Source organism: Lemur catta, chromosome 13, assembly GCF_020740605.2.
Source record: "Lemur catta isolate mLemCat1 chromosome 13, mLemCat1.pri, whole genome shotgun sequence".
Lineage (NCBI taxonomy): Eukaryota > Metazoa > Chordata > Mammalia > Primates > Lemuridae > Lemur > Lemur catta.
In genome coordinates, this window is record NC_059140.1 from 78,193,743 (window position 1) to 78,212,559 (window position 18,817).

Here is an 18,817-nt window from a genome sequence, read left to right on the forward strand (position 1 = left end):
TTCATGAAAAACTGGAATATTTATTTAAATATTTCTTTACTTGTCTAAAAGCCTAGACATGAGATCGTTTTAAATGGTCTCATGAAGCCAGAATATTTTAGGCAACATATTGTAAAGATATATGACAAAAATAGGGAATAAACTATTCAGAGAGTGATAGAATTCTCATACTCATCACTTCCCACACCAATGTGCATTACTAGCACTCTGATTTGTGTTTAGGTCGAATATATAATTTTGGCAGTGTCTTTGAACTATCTTTGGTAACTTATTTCATAGTTACATCATTTACATATTACCAAAGTCACTGTGGAACTTGATTAGCCTTTTCATGTTTTTTATTCCTTTAGGTGCTCAAAGAACAGTACCTTGGCTACAGGAAAATGTTCCTGGGAGATGCTGTAGATGTGTTTGAAGCCAGGCGAACAGAAGCTAAGAAGTGGCAGAATGCACCCAGAGTTACTACTGGACCCACCCCTTTCAGCACCATGCCAAACGCAGCAGCCGTTGCCATGGCTGCAACACTTACACAGCAGCAACAGCCTGCTACAGGTCTGAATGCATTCAAGTTATAGCTTCTTTCTGTTCAAATGCAGAACATTTATGTGCATTTTTATAAGTCTTCCTTTTGTGTGAGCACTGAAGAAATTTCTATGAATAGCTGTTCCAATACAATCTAAAAATTGTGATGGACACAATTATAAACATACCTGATAAAAATGCAGGGTAGTCTTAGCAATAATTATATATCAATTAGATACTGAATATTGTGAATTTACTTAATGTTATTTGCTGTATTGCTATAAATGCCCTTTAGAACTTGGTGTTTCACTACTGAATTACATTTAAAAGTAACATTAGCTTCTAAAATCATGATTGTATCATTTATTGTTTTAAAGTCAGAGATAATCCATCCACACGTTGCATTTTTCATATGATACTGATAGATGGTGCATTCTCATTTTCCTCATACATAGTGATTACAAAGTACCCACATTCAGGATAAAGTATGTTTTTATTGACTGGGGGTGTGTTGAAGATCAGTAGTAGGTTTGTTTGTACATATGTTGCCAGGAAACCTAATACAGGCCCTCTAAACAAACTTTGAAGAAGATATATGCTAGAACTATTTGTACTGTTTCAAAGTGAACAGAACAGTAGCAAGAGCAAGAAAAAGGTGTTTTGAGATGTGGATTGCACGTTAAGGAGGAACTGGGAGGTTGAGCAGTTGAAAATAATTGGTGAAATACTGGAAAGCAGATCATTTTAGTCCTTGGTTCAGTTCTGCTTCTAATGAGAGAAACGTTGTGGTCTAGTTCTACAGTGTTTGGTCCTATATCTGTCCGAGGCTATTACTTGTCTTACTCCTGTAGTCCCTTTTGTGAGGTTTGAAGTTTGACATAGAAAAATATAGTATTAATGGATATTTATCTTTTTTTGTTTAATCATCTATAAATTTTTGAGTGATGCTTATTCTGTAGTATTCTTCTTTCTGAGTTCCATATAGTCCAGTAGTAAATTATAATACAAAAAAAGTAAAAAGTACATATTTAGATTGCATTCAGGCTGCCTCTACTGGGGAAGCATTCTCTGGTTTTCACTATTGGCAGTTTAAAAAATTGTTCTTCACATTTGGAGATGACAGAATTTACTTGCCATTAGTAAAGGGTTGATGATGGATTTATGCCAAATCCTCCACATTCCATGGCTGGACCCATGTGAATAGTGGCTCACATGAGCACTATCTAGTAGCTGCTGGAGTGTAGGATTGCACTCAAGTTCTGGAGGGAAAAAGTCATTATGGGATTGATTCTTTTAATCAATCAAGAATCAATCCCATAATCACAACCATCAGTTCTCATGATTATTTAACCAGCTAATCAAGCCAACGATAGTACTAGTTTACTTTTTAGAGCCAATATTAATCCTAAAGTAGATCAGATAAATGTAGGTTCGATTAAGTGTTCTTTAAAAATAGTAGATTTCCGTTCTAATAAAACTTGACAAAAGTCACTTATATGTCACTTAAATGTTATGTTGTAAGTGAATATATTCCATGGCAAATACCTAAACTTGAAGCAAAACCTTCTGTCAAGGTTTTTTGTTTTGTTTTTAAACTTTCCTATGTAGACAGTCTTATCTTGAGATGTTCGTATGTTTTCACTTATACATTTTGGGCTCGCAGATATATGAAGGTACGTGTTCATTCTATTATTATGAGTGCCTGCCGTGTGCGAGGCTTGGGGAATACAAAGTTAGACAATGTAGTTGTGTGGTCTTTGCCCTCTGTGGTGGTGGAGAATATTAGCTTAATTTGGAGCAATCATCTTGAGGAGCCTTTTGCTCATAGGCTTTCATTTTGTGACTTTTGCCGGGCTCTGGGGAAATTGACTACTTTCAGCGTTCCCTACAATTTTGAAGTCCACATACGGGCTTTCTAATCAGATGGCAGGAATTGTAATTTATCAACCTAAATAGTCTTGAAGTGTTTTCACTATGAGTTGTATGAATTCTTAGAACTGAGAAGCTAAGTGATAACAATTTTGCATTGTCTTCTCTTTTTCTTTTTGTTTCTCTAAAGGTCTCTCAGGCTCTGTGGTCCATTTGTTTCTATCTTCCCAATCAGAATGTTAGTTATTTAAGTCATGTCACCGTGATTGCAAGATGTATGAACTCTGTTAAGATACATATGTAATGATTTTATGAGTTATAGCCTGTTTAGAAAGTCCCTGTTTATTGTGTTTTGTACCCAGTGAGTTATTCCTTATGCTCTGTGACTTTCATGAAATCTTTTTTATGTGCCAATAACAAAGTTTAGACCATTTAGACAAAGCTAGATAGAGCTTGTGTGCTGTTTTTATACATCCCTGTTGATCTCTACAAGATTTATCCGAGGGATTTTGACTTTTTTTTGCATATGGATCCTTGACTTCATTAACTTTAATATGAGTAAAGAGCAGATAGCTTTTTAGACTGCTACCTTCTGAGGGTGGTTTCTGTGGTATCTTTTTTGGAGGTGAAGGAATGGACTTAAATGACTTCTTGACCCTTCTTCAGTTCTTTTATTTAATGGAAAAAATATGTAATAGGGCTTAGGCATATGTGATTTATGGTTATTTTTTCTGAAGGCTAAAGAGAATTGATGAATAACCAGCAGGCTGTTTAGGTATGAAATGAACATCAGTACATAGATAAGTTAGTTACATGTTGGCAGATGTAGACACTTGTCTGCAAGTGATTCCCAATCCTAAAAAATGTAAGACAGTTACATTAGGTTTTTCAGTATAATTTTAATTTAGGATAGTTTTTTAAAGCAATGTACCTGGGACTGAGTTTTGCTATTGTGTTTTGAAACTTTTAAAAGTTCTTGATGTTTACATAATAACACTTATGTGATTTAGCTGCTGTTTTAAGGAGAGCCAAGACATTTTGTTCGAAATTCCTACTTTCTAGCTTTTAGTGTAGGTTTGGAGATGTAAGGTGTAGTGTTAAATAGGAAACTTTTAAGTATTTCATCTTAGTTTCTTGTGGTTTTGTGATTTTGTTGTGTTTAATAACCAAAGGAACATTCCCCATTAAGTCAGTGAAAGCAAAATTTTTCAAACTGGGGAAAAGATGTTTTTTGTTTTTAAAGAAAAACTATTATTTTATTATAAAATATGACTTGGGAATAACCATACTAATTACATTAGGCATTTTGAGTGATCATGGAAAATTATAAAAAATTTTAGCACTTTAGTCCTTTTCCTGTGAATGCAGTTTTTACTCATAAGAAAGTAGAATTTATTCTGGAAAATATGATTTACAGTGCTAAACCTGATTTTGTTGTGTGTGAATATATTATATGGTAACTTTTGTAAAATGTTACTCTACATGAAGATGTCACTTTGGGCAATCATTGGTATATATCACCACTAACTTGGTTTTACTTATGGAACTAAGAAGCTCTCATTGAATGACTATTCAGATTTCAAAGCAGACTTCTTGAATTGTTTACGTAACTTTTGCCTGAAGGATTTAGATTCTGCTTTCTAATAGTGAAACTAATATATTATGGTGGCCAGAGTGTAATATATGGTAATACTTTGGCATGGGAGATATTTATCATGAGTTTTTACTATTAAAAAATGTTATACATTTGCCTACTAGTTTTATAAATGATGTTGCCTTCAGAATTTGTGTGAAGGTACAAAATTCAAAATATCTTGTATCTGTTGTGCAATGGAAAGTCTTGTCATCGTTAGATATGAGTTCTTGATTACCTATATCCTGAATACTGATGATTAGAGAAACCATGTTCTATTGCTCTTAAAAACAGACCCACACACAACAAAAAGAATGCTATTTGAGTAACTCTTATGACTTGTAAGGCTGAGGGCTGTGGTGTGCATTATTCTTTAGGGTCTTCCACCAGCAGTGCCTCCTATTAACATGTGAAACTTTTAAGTCTCTCAATGTTAAAGAAACTGGACATGTGTTTTCTACATATTATTTTTATTAGAAATCAGAAAGTAATATGCTTGATTTCTTTTTCCTATAGTAACATTTTACAAAAGAGCTTCTAGGCAGGTATTTTATTCTCAAATTGATCCCAAACTGGATGTAAAAATTTAAATCCTTTTTTAATTTATTTTTTTAATAGTATTATAAGAATTTTGGCTGCTATTCGTTGTTATTCTTTATTTTCTGGGTAGAAGCTATTTGAAAAGTCCAGTTTCTGTCCCAGTGTAGCAAAATGTAGTTCCTGAGTTGTTTTTCTTTAAATGCTTTATAATTTCACACTACCTTTTGAATATATAAACCTCATTCTTCATTGGACAACTTGAAGGCTTTGATTTCTTTAAAAGTTTAAATTTTAATATGTATATTACTTTGGCAATTCCCTCAACTTTCAGATGCACTGATCACTGTGCTTGAAAAAGACAATACTGAAGATTGTACTATGAAATTTATTAAATAATTTTCATAAATTATTTATCAAATGAGAGATTTTTAGATTTTTGTATTCTGCTTAGTTAAAAAAAAAATAGTAGTTAAAAAGAGAGGCTAGTAAGTTTGATGCTATTCTTGCCAAACAAACTCAGCCAAAATCTTTAAAGTAACAAATGGGAAAAGGATGACTGCATCTGAGTACATTTTCCAATATGTTGGAAAGAAACTTCTGAATTGAAATCTTGAATGTATTGAATCTGTCAAGGTACACAGCGGTGCCTTTGTAAATGTTCATTATCTCTCTTATTTAATCAGGTGATAAGTGGTGTGATGTAGCAGAACTTAAGAATAGAACTCAATTATCACTTTTTGTGAACAAGTTGGAATTGTCATGTTACTGTGTAATTGATTTGCTTTAAAATGAACAATAAATTAAATAAAATAAAACATTGTCTTGTTTTTTATCTATTTGTTTATATCATTTATATTTCATATAAGAAATCATGCCTAGTTTTTTGGGTACTTATACTCTTATGAAGTAACATGATAGTTTTGCCATGTTAGTGTCAGTCTCTTTTGGTCAATTGAGACTTGACTCTAACACTAAGGAGCTTGCTTTAAAAAAAAAAAAAAGGCAAAAACCTTTACTGATTATACCAACTAGTTTTATCAGAAAACAAGTGGGGAGATCTAAAATAATTCTAGAGGTAAATCTAAAAGAACTATAATTTGTGATACATTAAATGTTTCAAATTATTTAGTAGATTAAACTAACATTCAACTTTTGTTGTGGTAAACCTCTTTTAATTGTCTAGTTCTGAACAGGTTAGTTAAAAAAAATTTTTTAAAGTTTAGATAGGTAAAACAGTTGGGATAGATAAGTTAGCCTGAAGAGACATCCTGAAAAACTAAGTTTTAACAAATGGAATTAGTTAAAAGTAATTACTGTTCATTTTTAAAATAATTTCATAAAGAAACTTTAATCTTGAAAGAGTAAGGCAAATTTGTTTTTTCCCCCCTCCCATTTTTTTTTTATACCAGGGCCACAGCCATCTCTGGGAGTTAGTTTTGGAACGCCATTCGGCTCAGGTATTGGCACTGGCTTGCAGTCAAGTGGCTTAGGTTCTTCAAACCTTGGAGGTACACTTTAACTTTTCTCATATTTCATTGAATATATTTGGATTGATACTAGCCTGTTAAAAACGTCTCTAAGAGGATCTACTGCTGTTTTGGAAGTTAAGGTTCCATCTGGCAAAAATGATTCTCCAAATATAATCATTGCTTTCTAGTATTAGATTTAGAGCTTAATCATTCCATCTTTTGTGACTAGGAGATATAAAAAAGTATTAAAATTAAGTGGTAGGGATGTACATACTTTCAAAGCAATATGTTGAAATAGGAACTTGAGAATTACTTAGTTTTAATAAACTTATTTTTAATTAAAATTTTAAAAATTGGTAGTCTTCCTATTAGTTTGGAGTTCAAACTATTATACTTGTGGATGACATACATTGTAGTCATTATTTTTTTTCTGAAAATGAGTACTTTAAATGGGGAAATTATTATAAATTGAACAGCTCAACTTCTGTCCATTTCTAAGCACTTTTGGCATATTTGCATATATACATATTTGTGTACATAAGCAATTAAGCTTATTTTAATAGCTTTGCAAATTAACTCTAGTAAGGTAAGTCCTCTGCAAAAACACTATGCTAAATAACAAATGCATTCACAATTCTTTGATATGGATAATTGAAAGTTGGTTGTATTTAGACAAGCATATTATAATGTAATGAATTAGTTTCCCTTGTTTCCACTAAAATGTAAGGTGGGAGGCCTATAAGCTATTATGGTTATTTATTTAATATATAATATTTTTTTAACATATACAGAGTCTGTTCTGTATTAGCAATTACTAGAATCATGGCAGGCAGCATAATTCCTGCTATAATTTAGAATCCAATTTGTGATCATATTTTTTAAGAGTTACAGGCAGTGATACTGTCTAACTCAGTATTTTAGATAAGCTATTACAAAATAACCTAAAAAGAATTTGAACTTTATTTATGGAGCACCTGGCTCTTAGGAGAGTAGAAACTAGTCTTAAAGTACTTAGAATCTCTTCGTGACTTTAGTGTGATGAAAAGTATTTCTTTTTTAAACTGTGAAAACGGTATTCTTAAGAGAAAAACATGATGCCTCCACCCTCAACTTCTCACTGTTGCATTGGCCAGTAGTATGGAAGGAATCCATTGTTGAGTAGATTTAAAGCGGTTGACTATTATGTAGTGATGCAGAGTTTTTCAATGGTACAGATTCTTAATTAATCAAAAATGCCTTGGTAAAGAGCAGAGGAAAATTACTGTGTGGTACTTAGTGTTTACATTGTTGTATGTGTCATGCTTATTTATGAATTTGTTTTTTTGTGAGTTTTTTGCAAAGTGAAACACTCCTAAAGTAGAAATGTTTATAACTATTTTACTAAGATCATACTTGAATGGTCAATAAAATTTCTAGCACATTTGGGAGAGAAAATACTAATACCTTGTTTTTTATGGCCCTGTTCTTTAAACATTTTTTATTGATGGGTCATAAACTCAATCTAAATAGATATAAATGTTTTATTTCAGAATTAATCTGGTTATTCTAAAAATCTTAAGCAAAAGAGTAAATAGATTTTCTTAATAAGGCCATATTTTTCAGCACTGTATTTATTAGAACTTTGATAATTTTCAATTTTACTTGTCAGTATCCTTTAACCTGTGTTTTATGTACCATTGTATATTTCTCTATTACCCTTCCACTAGGATTTGGAACTAGCTCTGGTTTTGGATGCAGCACCACAGGGGCCTCCACATTTGGATTTGGAACAACAAATAAACCCTCAGGAAGTCTTAGTGCAGGTTTGTGTGTTTCTGCCTGAATTTCAGGCAAATTTAAAGGTGCAAATTATTTAATTTAAAAGTGTTATTTCCAATAACCCAAAAAGTTCCCTGAATCAGTGTCTACCCCCCAAATGAAGCATGTGTGCCTAACTAATCATTTAGCCTTATCTCGCTTATAAACTAAAGGGCAGGTTTGTCAAATATTTCTAAGAAGACTTCTTAGTTGATTTAAAAAATCATTATATCCTATCTTAACTAAGTAGAGATTCATTTGATCCCTCGTGACTGACTTCATGGTTAAACAATTTTCTTTATTATTGCAAAAAGGAACCTATCATCGTGAAAATTTAACCCAGGTTATTATCATTACTCATCCAGGAGAATGATTTGTATTCCAGAGATGTTCATTTATAAGACCCTCTGGTTTTAAGAGTCTTTCAAATGATGATTAATTTGGTTCCTAGTTCGTCTTTGAAATAGGTATAATCTTTTGACTCTTGTAGAAAATCCCAAACTCCATCACTTTTACATTTACTCTATAGTTATAATTAGTGGCTTGCTTTAATGTGTAGTACTTAGGGATGAATAGCATGTCTAAAATAATGACAATACTGTTAAAGATGTGTTTAAATTTGGGGAATTTGAAGGAGGTTCCGCTTAATATTAAGTAGTGTTTAAAATCAGCAGTTCCAGCAGAGTAAGATGATAGAATTGAGTGGTATCAGGATTATAATCTAAAATATTGTATCAGTTAATTAGACAGTAGCAGTACTTGACCTTAATTTTGCAAGGGCGCTTATAAAATCAGAGCAGTAAGTGCTGCTCGTTAGTGTGTTCATTGTCCTGAACATTGTAGGTTAAGGCTTTCTTGGAGGACTTGGGATTGCAAGAGTTGGTCCAGATGTTGTGAAAGTCTCTCTTCTACATGTTGATAAAATGTTTTTTGTGGGGCTGAAGGAGGAAGGCACCTTGACATACATAATTAACAGGAAAATTTCTGGCAACTTGAAGTTTTCTATAGATTTCACTTATCTGTGCTAAGGTTTCTCTCTCAGCCTGCATCACTAAACCTGTCTTTCAAGGTGCCACTTAGTTGTTAGCTAAATTATTTTCCTGTAGAATTTCATGTTAGAAGTTTAGGGCTTTAAGCTATTCTTGCAGATAGAAATTTACTATTCTTCCTCGTTTTTTATATTTGTTTTTGTGATTTAACTTCTGATATGAATATTTTCTTCCCTAAACATAAGGCTTTGGCAGCTCAAGTACATCTGGGTTTAACTTCAGCAATCCTGGCATCACGGCATCAGCTGGTTTGACATTTGGGGTGTCCAATCCTGCCTCTGCAGGTTTTGGAACAGGAGGACAACTCCTTCAGTTGAAGAAACCTCCAGCTGGAAACAAAAGAGGAAAAAGATAAAAATATGGGTTGATGTGTTGAGAGGATCCATAGCAGCTCGTTCATTCTATGAGTCTATTTTTCTAATGATGCGGTAATTACATTGCACCCCAGGAGATTTATAAAGTTTTGATATTTTTCCCTACCGTGGAATTTGAACTTTGTTCCTGTTTGCCGTACTGAACATCTTTTTTCTCATGAATTAAAAACCTAGTTGTGTTTTTGTTGTTAATTTGATTCTCAGTGTAAGAAATGTTTGGATTATGTCACTGATAATGGTAAGAAACCATTAGCCTAATACCTACTATCTGGCCTAGTGTTAATAAAAATGTTTTTGTTGATAAGGTTTACCTTATGTGAATATATGTACATTTGTTTCTTACACAGATGGTATGAACTGTAGGGCCTGTACTAGAATCAGTTTGTTCCTTCATCAAGGCCTTTTGAATTACACTGCAGGGCATCTTGTGAATATGCGTGTCAATATATACAGAATAATACACACAGTTGTGTGTACATAAAAATATATATTTACGGACCTACAACTTTTGCCTCAGACTGTTCCCCTTTTCTAAGGGTGTTCAATTTTTCACCTTTTAAGCTTCATATCCTCAGTGCTTGTAGAATGATGAGCTAGAGGTACCAAGTCATTGCAGTTGTTTGCTTAAAGACTCATCGAAATGGTTACTGGCTTAAATATTTGACCAACTTGACTTCATTGCCCCCAGTCTTTTACATTTTTGTTTCTTCCTTAACCTTTCACAGATACTCAAAATGAGGAATGCTGTAAGACTTATCAAACAGATTTTAACGACTTTTATTATCCTATATATCCTCATACTACTACTATGAAATGTTTTTTCTTATCTGAGATGGACCTTCAGGAGCATATTTGAACTCCAGACTGGCGTTCTGGGGGCAAAGAGCTATTAAGCCAAATTGATTCTATGCAGGTAAAGGATGCACTATTACTTTAGTGAGAACTTTTCTAGCTATTCCAATACAGAGTTCTTTCTTACAGGGCTATTGATATTGACACCAAATGGAGTGGCTTCTCAGCCTCTTAATGTCTTAAGTAAGTGCTTAATTTGGAATAGAGAAACAATATATTTTAAGAAAGAAAAATATTCTTTGTAGCAACTATAAACTCTCCCATGTTATAACAGTGAACAGAGCTCCAGGTAAAAATGCATAGGCATGTCAGGTTGCATCTGTATAATATTTGTCTATATTAGTGTTAGTGACACTGAGTGGGTAAAAGAAAACCCTTGGAAAGAGAACTGCCTTAGCTGTGAGTTTAGAGAGAAATCAGTAGGTAGAACTATTTATCTTTCAAGTACAGTTTTCAGATGAGATGTGAACATGGAATTTCATTGAAAATAGTTTAATTTTTATATAAAAGGTTTTGTACATAATGTGCATTAGTGAATATTTTCAGAATCATTTTCACCAAGGCACCTTTTTTTCTAAAATAGGTATTGCACAAACACACACACATTTTTAGTGTAATGTTAGTTGGGTTTGATTATAAAAGTGTTGCCAAATCTGTTTTATTTATCTGCATTTAGCAATGATTGGCTTTTTTGAATTGAAATTTTTGCGCCTTGATGCATTAAAATAAGGAAAATTATTTGTCTCTGAGCACTAAACTTGTTTTTATTTTTGCATATTTCTCTATTACTGCAATCCCCAGATCCAGATCATGGGGGAGGTTAGGAAAAGGGTATGGTTGTGTGTTTTGAATTACTGTCAGAATTACATACGTAATTGCAACAAACTTTTTTTAAAAAGGACATTGTATTGTGCTGCAAAAATCTGAATATTTATATTTCTTGTTTTTTTCTTTATATATTTTACATTTTAATATGTTGAACCACTGGAAATTTGTAACAGATTACTTTGTGATAGGAGTTTTAATGTGTTGTCGTTGTGTCCATTGTCTTCACTTTGTCCAGACCCTATTATTATGGAAACAATAAAACTTACTGTGTCTATTGCTTTGAATCTTCATAGGTGTCAGTAGTTCTTCATATGTAGTTTTCTTATTGCTCTTTTATTCTCTTTAGTTGGTTTTTAGTGTTTTCCCTTCACTGGTTTATACATCTTGCTGTTTTTTAAAACAGAAGTCTGAACACAAATAGTAAATTCTTTGTCACTTGCCTTTTCTTTTTTAAAGAGATGGGGTCTCACTCCGTCACCCAGGTTAGAGTACAATGGCACAATCATAGCTCACTGCAGCCTCAAACTCCTGGGCTCAAGCGATCCTCCCAAGTAGCTAGAACTATAAGTGCCCACCACCAGCTAGTTTTTTCCTTTTTTTAAAAAAGATGCGGGTCTCACTATGTTGTCCAGGCTGGTCTGGAAATCCTCCGGTGATCCTCCCACCTCAGCCTCCTGAGTAGCTGGTATTAAAGTCAAGAGCCACCGCACCCAGCTCATGTCACTTGTTTTTATCTTCTCAAAATTACAAAAACATTGAACATTTTTAGTTATATAGAAAAAATAGTAAAATGCAAAAGACCCTTTCAATTCTCAGGTCCTAATCCCCACTCCCTTCCCTAGCATCCAGTCTAATGATTTGGTGTTATCTTTGCAGACCCTTTTAAAAAATGCCTTTTTCAACATACGTGTACAAATGTTTTCTCCTTTTACATTCTCTCTCATGCTCTCACATCTTATTATTCTCTCCTAGATCCTTCTTTTTCCTTTTTTAACAAATTAGGCTAAAAAACCTATGTTCTGTGACTTGATGTTTTTCCTGTTTAATGGTATATCATCAACATCTTTCTGTGTCAGTTCATATAAATTTATTTTTTACATACTATCCCATTTAATACTGTCCCACAGAATGGGTGTACTGTGATCTTGTGATCTGTTCCAGCTATTCCCTGTTGATGGACAGTTAGGTTCTTTTCACTATTTCAGTTTGACAGAAAAAGTTGCAAAATCCTTGTATATAACTTTTTGTGCTTCTGTTTAAAGTTTCTTCGGGGTTGATTTTGTAAGAGGAATTGCTGAGAAGTCATATAAGTTGCGTGTTTTAATGTAAGATTACCTTCCCAAAATGCTATGCAAATAGACATTCCTAGCGTTGTGTCTGAATACCCTTTTCCTGGCATTCTTTGTAATCATTATTATCAATCCTAGTAAGTCCTTGTGAGGTTGAACTTACTATTCATACATTAGCTACTTGCCTACTAATGTAATTGCGTGATACATCCTTTGTCCATCTTTATACCAGGCTATTTAGGGTTTTTTCCTTTATTTGTAGGAGGTCTGTAAATAATGGATATTAAAATTTTTCCTGTGAGGTATACCTATAATCAGCTGGGTTCAGAATCCTGCTTTGACTCTGTGATCTTGGGCAAGTTACTTAGCTTTCTTAGACCTTAGCTTCATCATCTGAAAAATGATGGGCTTAATATACCTGGGTGGTTGTATTAATAATCTAATTTAAAGCATTTGACGCATAACCCTTGACACTTTATAGTGTTATTAAGTGTTTTTGCACCAGTACTGCACTGCATTAATCATTGTAGCAAGATGCTTTATTTTGGTACCTGATATGGAAGCTGCCCTATCTTACTCTTTTTTTGTTTTTGTGTGGGGTGGTTATTTTAGTCTGTAAGATGAACTTTAGTATGAATTTTATCAAGTTCGATTTTTCTTTTAAAAACCTATTGGGATTTTGATTGGGTTTACACAAATAAAATATATTAATATTATGATCTGGGGAGAATTGACATCTTAATATGTATGGCATGATATATGTATCTGTTAGGTCTTTTATTCCTTCAGCAAGATATTTATTATATTCTTATTTGATTTTTTTCCCTAACCGCATCTTGATTTTATTTCTGAGTGCAGATTCTTATCCTGTAGTAGGTATAAGGTCATTTGCATTATTATAAATGCAAATTTATTGTCCTTTTAGATGATAATATAGTAAGCCCAAGTTAATGGCCTGCTAATTTCAAATAGTGTTTTTTGCCAGAAGGGAATTTGAATAGTGCCTTTAGAAATATTGTAAGGGACTTACTTGTTTTGTGAACTATTTGGGTTTGAATGATCTGTCAGAAGATGCTTCCTTGCACTGCTCTTTTGGAAGCACACACCAAGACAGGTTTATTAGGCGACGTGGCCCTGGGGCTCACTGACACAGGCCCGTTTCCTGGAAAGTCTGAGCTGGAGGACCTAATGTAAGTCTCATTCATAAAGTCCTCTTTGCCTATCACAACATATCCCCTTTTATTGAGTACATAGTCTGTTCCGGGCACCACACTTAGAACTTTATATACTTGTTTAATCTCAATATTACCCTATAAAGCAGAAATCTCCAATTTATAAATGAAGGAACTGAGGCTTAGGTTAAGCAACTTACTTGAGGTCACGTGGCTGTTAAGTCATGCAGCTGAGATTTGGACCCAGATCTGTTTAATTCCAAAGCGTAATGTTATACTGCCTGTCTGTGTTATCGGAATAGCACACTGAATGCCTAAACTCTACAAAGACACTGAAGATAATGTGATTACACAATTTATATGAGGGAAACCAAAAGTATATAATAGACTATAGATCAGAGCAAGGTAAGTACCAAGGGCTATGGGATTTAAAAAGAGGAAGAATAATTTCTAGGATGTAAAGAGTGTTATGAAGAAGGAAGGGTCGCACCTGTGCAGCCCATCTTTGACCTTTCCTCCTGTTTCCCTATGAAGAGAAGTTTAACAAGAAAGCCTTTCCAGGAAGTTTTGAGTTTCTCCTGTAACTCAAAAGAGCAATCTGGGCTCAGACCAAGCGAAACTAGATCTTTTTCTTGCTGGTACTGAGTGGTAAACTTCAACTGGTCTTTTGAAAAGCCCAAGAGAGCCATGGAAATGGGCAAGAACAAGAGACAGCAGCTGATAGAGGAAAAAGTAGGGATTACTGGAGAAATCAGTCATGGCCCAGAATGTTATTTGCCTTTTTGCATTCATTTGATCTAATGCATTTATTTTCTTCTACCTAGTCTGTCTGTCAACAAAAACAAAAAAAACCTACCAGGCTCACAAAGTTTACAGTGCTGAAGAGTGTACTGTAGATGTAACTTGGTGAGAACTCCTTTCTTGTCATTCCCCACCCCTCTTTTAATCCCCTGGTAACAAATAAGTTTAATTCAGTAAACGTTCCTTAATCATTTGCTGTGTGCAAGCCACTGCTGGGAACTTGGGAGGATATAAATATGGGCAGGATATTGTCTGTGCTCTATAATGTTAGCTAACAGTGCTAAATAAGGACCAAGACCTACTCTTATGAGCTTTGCTTACATTAACTCATTTAATCTTCAGTCCTATGAGCTGGGTAGTAGTATTCGTTTTTTAAAGATGAGAAAACAGATGTAGAGAAGTTAAATATATTTTAATAGTCACTCAACTAGTGAGTGGATGGGCCAGAATTCAAAGTTTTTAACTCTTACTATATGCAATTTATGATACAAAGCGGGCTTTCTTATTGATATGCTAAAGAAGGAAGATTTTTGAGTATATAAGGAGAAATTAATTCATCTTGGGGGAGTCAAAAAAATAGGTGGCTTTGATCAATGAATATGATTTGAATTTTATGAAGTATTTATAATTTTAAAGAACCACGTATTTGAAAATAATCCTAAATTTGAAAAAGAAGTTCAAAATAAGAAGCAAGTGATACTTCAGTCTCCAGGGGAAGTTCCTGTTGTTTCTTTTCATCTTGATAATATACAGGTTGAGTATCTCTTATTTGTAATATGTTTCAGATTTTGGATTTTTTTTAATTTTGTAATATTTGCATATATAATGACAGATCCTGGGGGTGGGACCCAGGTCCAAACATGAAATTCATTTATGTTTTATATACCTTACACACATAGCCTGAAGGTAATCTTATACAGTATTTTTAATCTTGTGCATGAAACTAAGGTTTGAGTAAGACCTGTCACGTGAGGTTACATGTGGAATTTTCCATTTGTGGTTTTATATCAGCACTCAAGTTTTGAATTTTATAACATTTTGAATTAGGGATTCTCAACCTGTAGTTGCATTCCAGCTCACGGGAACAAGGACAGAGCGAGGAGAAGAACACCTCTCCTTTTAAGAGCGTGATCCAGGAGTTACATACTTACGCTCACATCACATTGGCCAGAACCTACTCATGTAGCTGCAAGTAGGACTGGGAAATGTTTTTTGATAGCTGTCCTGTGCTCAGACTCAGCTAAAACTCCTACTGGTAAACAAAAAGGGGGGCATTTACTGGAGGGACAACTGGGAAACTGCCACAGGGCCTTGGCTCATCTGAGCAGGGGCTGTACCTCTAAGCCTTTGACTATTGACAGCCACCAGTGTCAGTGCCCCACCTTCTTCACACATTTGCTTCATTTTTGGCTTCCAAGAATTCATCTTACTTTTTTGCTAACTCAGCTATGCATTTAAAAGGTGTTTTAAAAAATTTTACTCATAATTTTCAGGTGTTTTGTAGCGGGACTCTATTTTAGGGGTCTGCTCCAAATATAGCTTTAAGCAGAAGGCCTTATTTATGACTTGGATAGTGGGATTTGTTTTTTGTGTTTGTATAGGTGCGTTAATAAAAAAGATTTTTTCAAATCATTGTTTACATCTTCCCTATTAGCTGAACAGGGAATTAATCTAAAGAACAATACTCATTTAAATAAGTTAGCAAAAACAATAATGTGCTGAGCATTTATTCCTTCTGGTCTCAAGAAGAATGTATTTTGCTCCTATAAACTATGTTTTACTTGCAGCTGGTTTGGAATTAGGGATTCTCCACTTTATAAATCCTGTGCTCTCTGATAATAACAAACCAGCCAGGAGCGTCTGGCAGGTCATTCTGCTGTGGCTGAGAGGCAGTGCTGTTTGCACTGTCCAGAGTGGTTGCCGCTATCCACATGTGGCTGCCGAGAACTTGAAATATGGCAAGTATCACTGAGAAACTGAATAACTTCAGTCAATTTAAATTTTAAAACTGACTAGTTCAAATACTGGGCAACATTTAAGTGTGTTTGGAACAACTTAGGTATCTGAGTCTGTGTTTTCAATTGTAGATTTTATGAAATCTAAATGCAAACAAGTAGTTTCAAGGAAAATTTAGCATCCAAACTGAAAATTTTTCAGGTATAAAATTCACACTGGATTTCAAGTTAGTATTTAAAAAGAATATGAAACATTTTGCTAATATTTTTATATTGATGTGTTGAAATAATGAGTTAAATAAAATATTTTTAAAATTAATTTCACGTGTTTCTTTTATTTGTTTGAATGTGGTTAGTATAAAATTCAAAGTACACATGTGTGTCACATTGTATTTCTGTTGGACAGTGCTGCGTTAGATGGAGTTAACCATGGTCCTGGGACCAAAGATGGCTTATACACCTGAAAGAGAAATAAATTACAGATACTTAATTTGCTTAAATTTTTTTGTCTTTTATGTCGGTTGTTAACACAGCCTCCTGCCTGGTGTTTCTGCTTTCCCTGTCTCTACCCCTGTTCATCATCAGAGTTCCTACAGTTACCTCTGAAAGTACAAACAGGATCACGTCAGGCCTATACTCATTGGTGCTCGTTATTCCAAACTCCTTAGCATAATATGCAAGGCCCCTCACAGTCCTGTCTCCTTTTATGCTCCAAGGCCATTCCAGAACACTATGCATTTTCATACCACAGGCTGTTCTTTTGTCTGGAATAAATGTTAGCCCTTCACTGCCATCCTTCCTCGTCCTTCTCTAAGTCGTTCAGCAAAGTTAGGATGCACCTCTTTGCTCTGATTGGACTTTGGGCCTTATGACACAGGCTGACCTATTTATATTTTTAATTATTGGTGGTATATTTGTCTCTCATATCAGACTGTAATCCCTGGACAGGAGCCCTTGTTTTAGTTTTGGTTTGTTTTTGTATCCTCAATGCTGACCATCTAATTGGATTCCATAAATGTTTATTAATTGAAGAATTAATGCTGTGGGAAAAGGGTTAATTCAGTGAGCCTCTGCTGCCTTTCTCCATACAGGCCTTGGAACCGTGCTACTGGGGTTAGAATCTCAGCTTGAGCACTTGGTAGCTGTATGTCCATAGGCAAGTTGTTCAACATCTTGTGCCTCATTAGTAAAATAGAGATAATCCATCTGATAGGTTGATTGTGAAGATTAAAATTAGTTAGCATGTATAAGGTGTTTAAATATGTGCCTGGTGTTAGCTAAGCATGCGATAAATACTAACAATTGTCCTAATACAGTCTAAACTATTTTTCTCTTTCTCTCAGGCAATAAATCACAGGTTTTAACTGGATTTCGAAAACCCAGTGTTACAGAAACCAATGAAGTAGGAAGAAAAATCCAGTTCTGAGCAGTCATTGAATCAACAAATGCCACTTTGCAAGGAAGTTTTGATTCTCATTTTGTAAATCATATTAAGAAGAGCACTGTAAGGCTTAGTGTTGACTAAGTCAAGATGTTTAGCATTAAGAAAACCTGCCCTTGATGTTTAAGGACAACCTAATGGAGCATATTCAGATCCTGGGAGTGTTTAAAGGAACTGGGAAGTTGGCTGCCAATATAACGTATGTAAGGGAGTGTGGAAAATTCACAGATGGAGTAGGAAAAATTGATACAAAATAAAATTGACCAAGTATAGTGAATTAAATATTTGTTAATTCTAATTATATAACTCACTTTTTTAAAAAACAGCTTTATTAAGATATAATTCACATACAGTTTACCCATTTGAAGTGTAAAACTTAATGGTTTATACACAGTGTATTTACAAAATTGTATATTATCACAGTCCAGGTTTAGAACATTTTTGTCACCCCAAAAAAGCCCCATGCACATTAGCAGTCATTCCTGTTCCCTAGCACCACCACCCTCCGTCCTAGGGAGCCATTTGTCTACTCTCTGCCTCTATTTGTCCATTTTGGATGTTTTATATAGATGTGACTGGATTCTTTCACTTAGCATGATGTTTTCAAGGGTCATCCATGTTGTTGTATACATATGCCAGTAGTACTTTGTTCCTTTCTATTGCCGAATAATATTCGATTGTGTATAACAACACCTTGTATTTATCCATCAGCTGATGAACATCTGCATTGTTTCTACTTTTTGGCTGTTAGGAGTGTTGCTGCTATCAATGTGTACAGGCTTTGTGTGGACATATGATTTCAATTATCTTGAGGTATATACCTAGGAGTAGAGTTGCTGGTTTATACGGTAACTCTATATTTAACATTTTGAGGAACTGTCAAATTTTTCCAAAGTGGTTACACCATTTTACATTCTTATTAGCAATGTATGAAGGTTCTGATTTTGCCATGTCCTATTATGGCTGTCTTTTTAATTAGAGACACCCTAGTGGACATGAAGTAGTATCTCTGAGGTTTTGATTTGCATTCCCCTAATGATTAATGTTAAACATCTTTTCATATGCTTATTGCTTATTTGCATATTATGCAACTTATTCTTATGGATACACCATTTCTATGTTCATTCTATTAGTCAATTAATATTTATAGAGCAAATACTATTTGCCAGACATTTTCCTAAGTGTTGGAATAAGTAAGTGAAGACATCAAACACATTGCAGCCCTC

General features: G+C 34.2%; 1 protein-coding gene across 3 annotated transcripts in view; it reads left to right on the plus strand.

Moving 5' to 3' along the window:
* NUP58 (nucleoporin 58) overlaps positions 1-17,855 on the plus strand; it is a 44,740-nt gene extending 26,885 nt beyond the window's left edge. For 2 of the 3 annotated variants that reach the window (XM_045567620.1, XM_045567621.1), the window contains 4 exons: positions 351-552; positions 5,974-6,072; positions 7,740-7,835; positions 9,065-11,205. In XM_045567620.1, the coding sequence (XP_045423576.1) occupies positions 351-552; positions 5,974-6,072; positions 7,740-7,835; positions 9,065-9,234 (567 nt within the window). In that variant the 3' untranslated portion in view covers positions 9,235-11,205. Of the gene's footprint in view, positions 1-350; positions 553-5,973; positions 6,073-7,739; positions 7,836-9,064; positions 11,206-17,493 lie in introns of those variants that run through there. The other variant, XM_045567622.1, reaches the window with a different exon arrangement.
* The last annotated feature ends 962 nt before the right edge of the window (positions 17,856-18,817 follow it).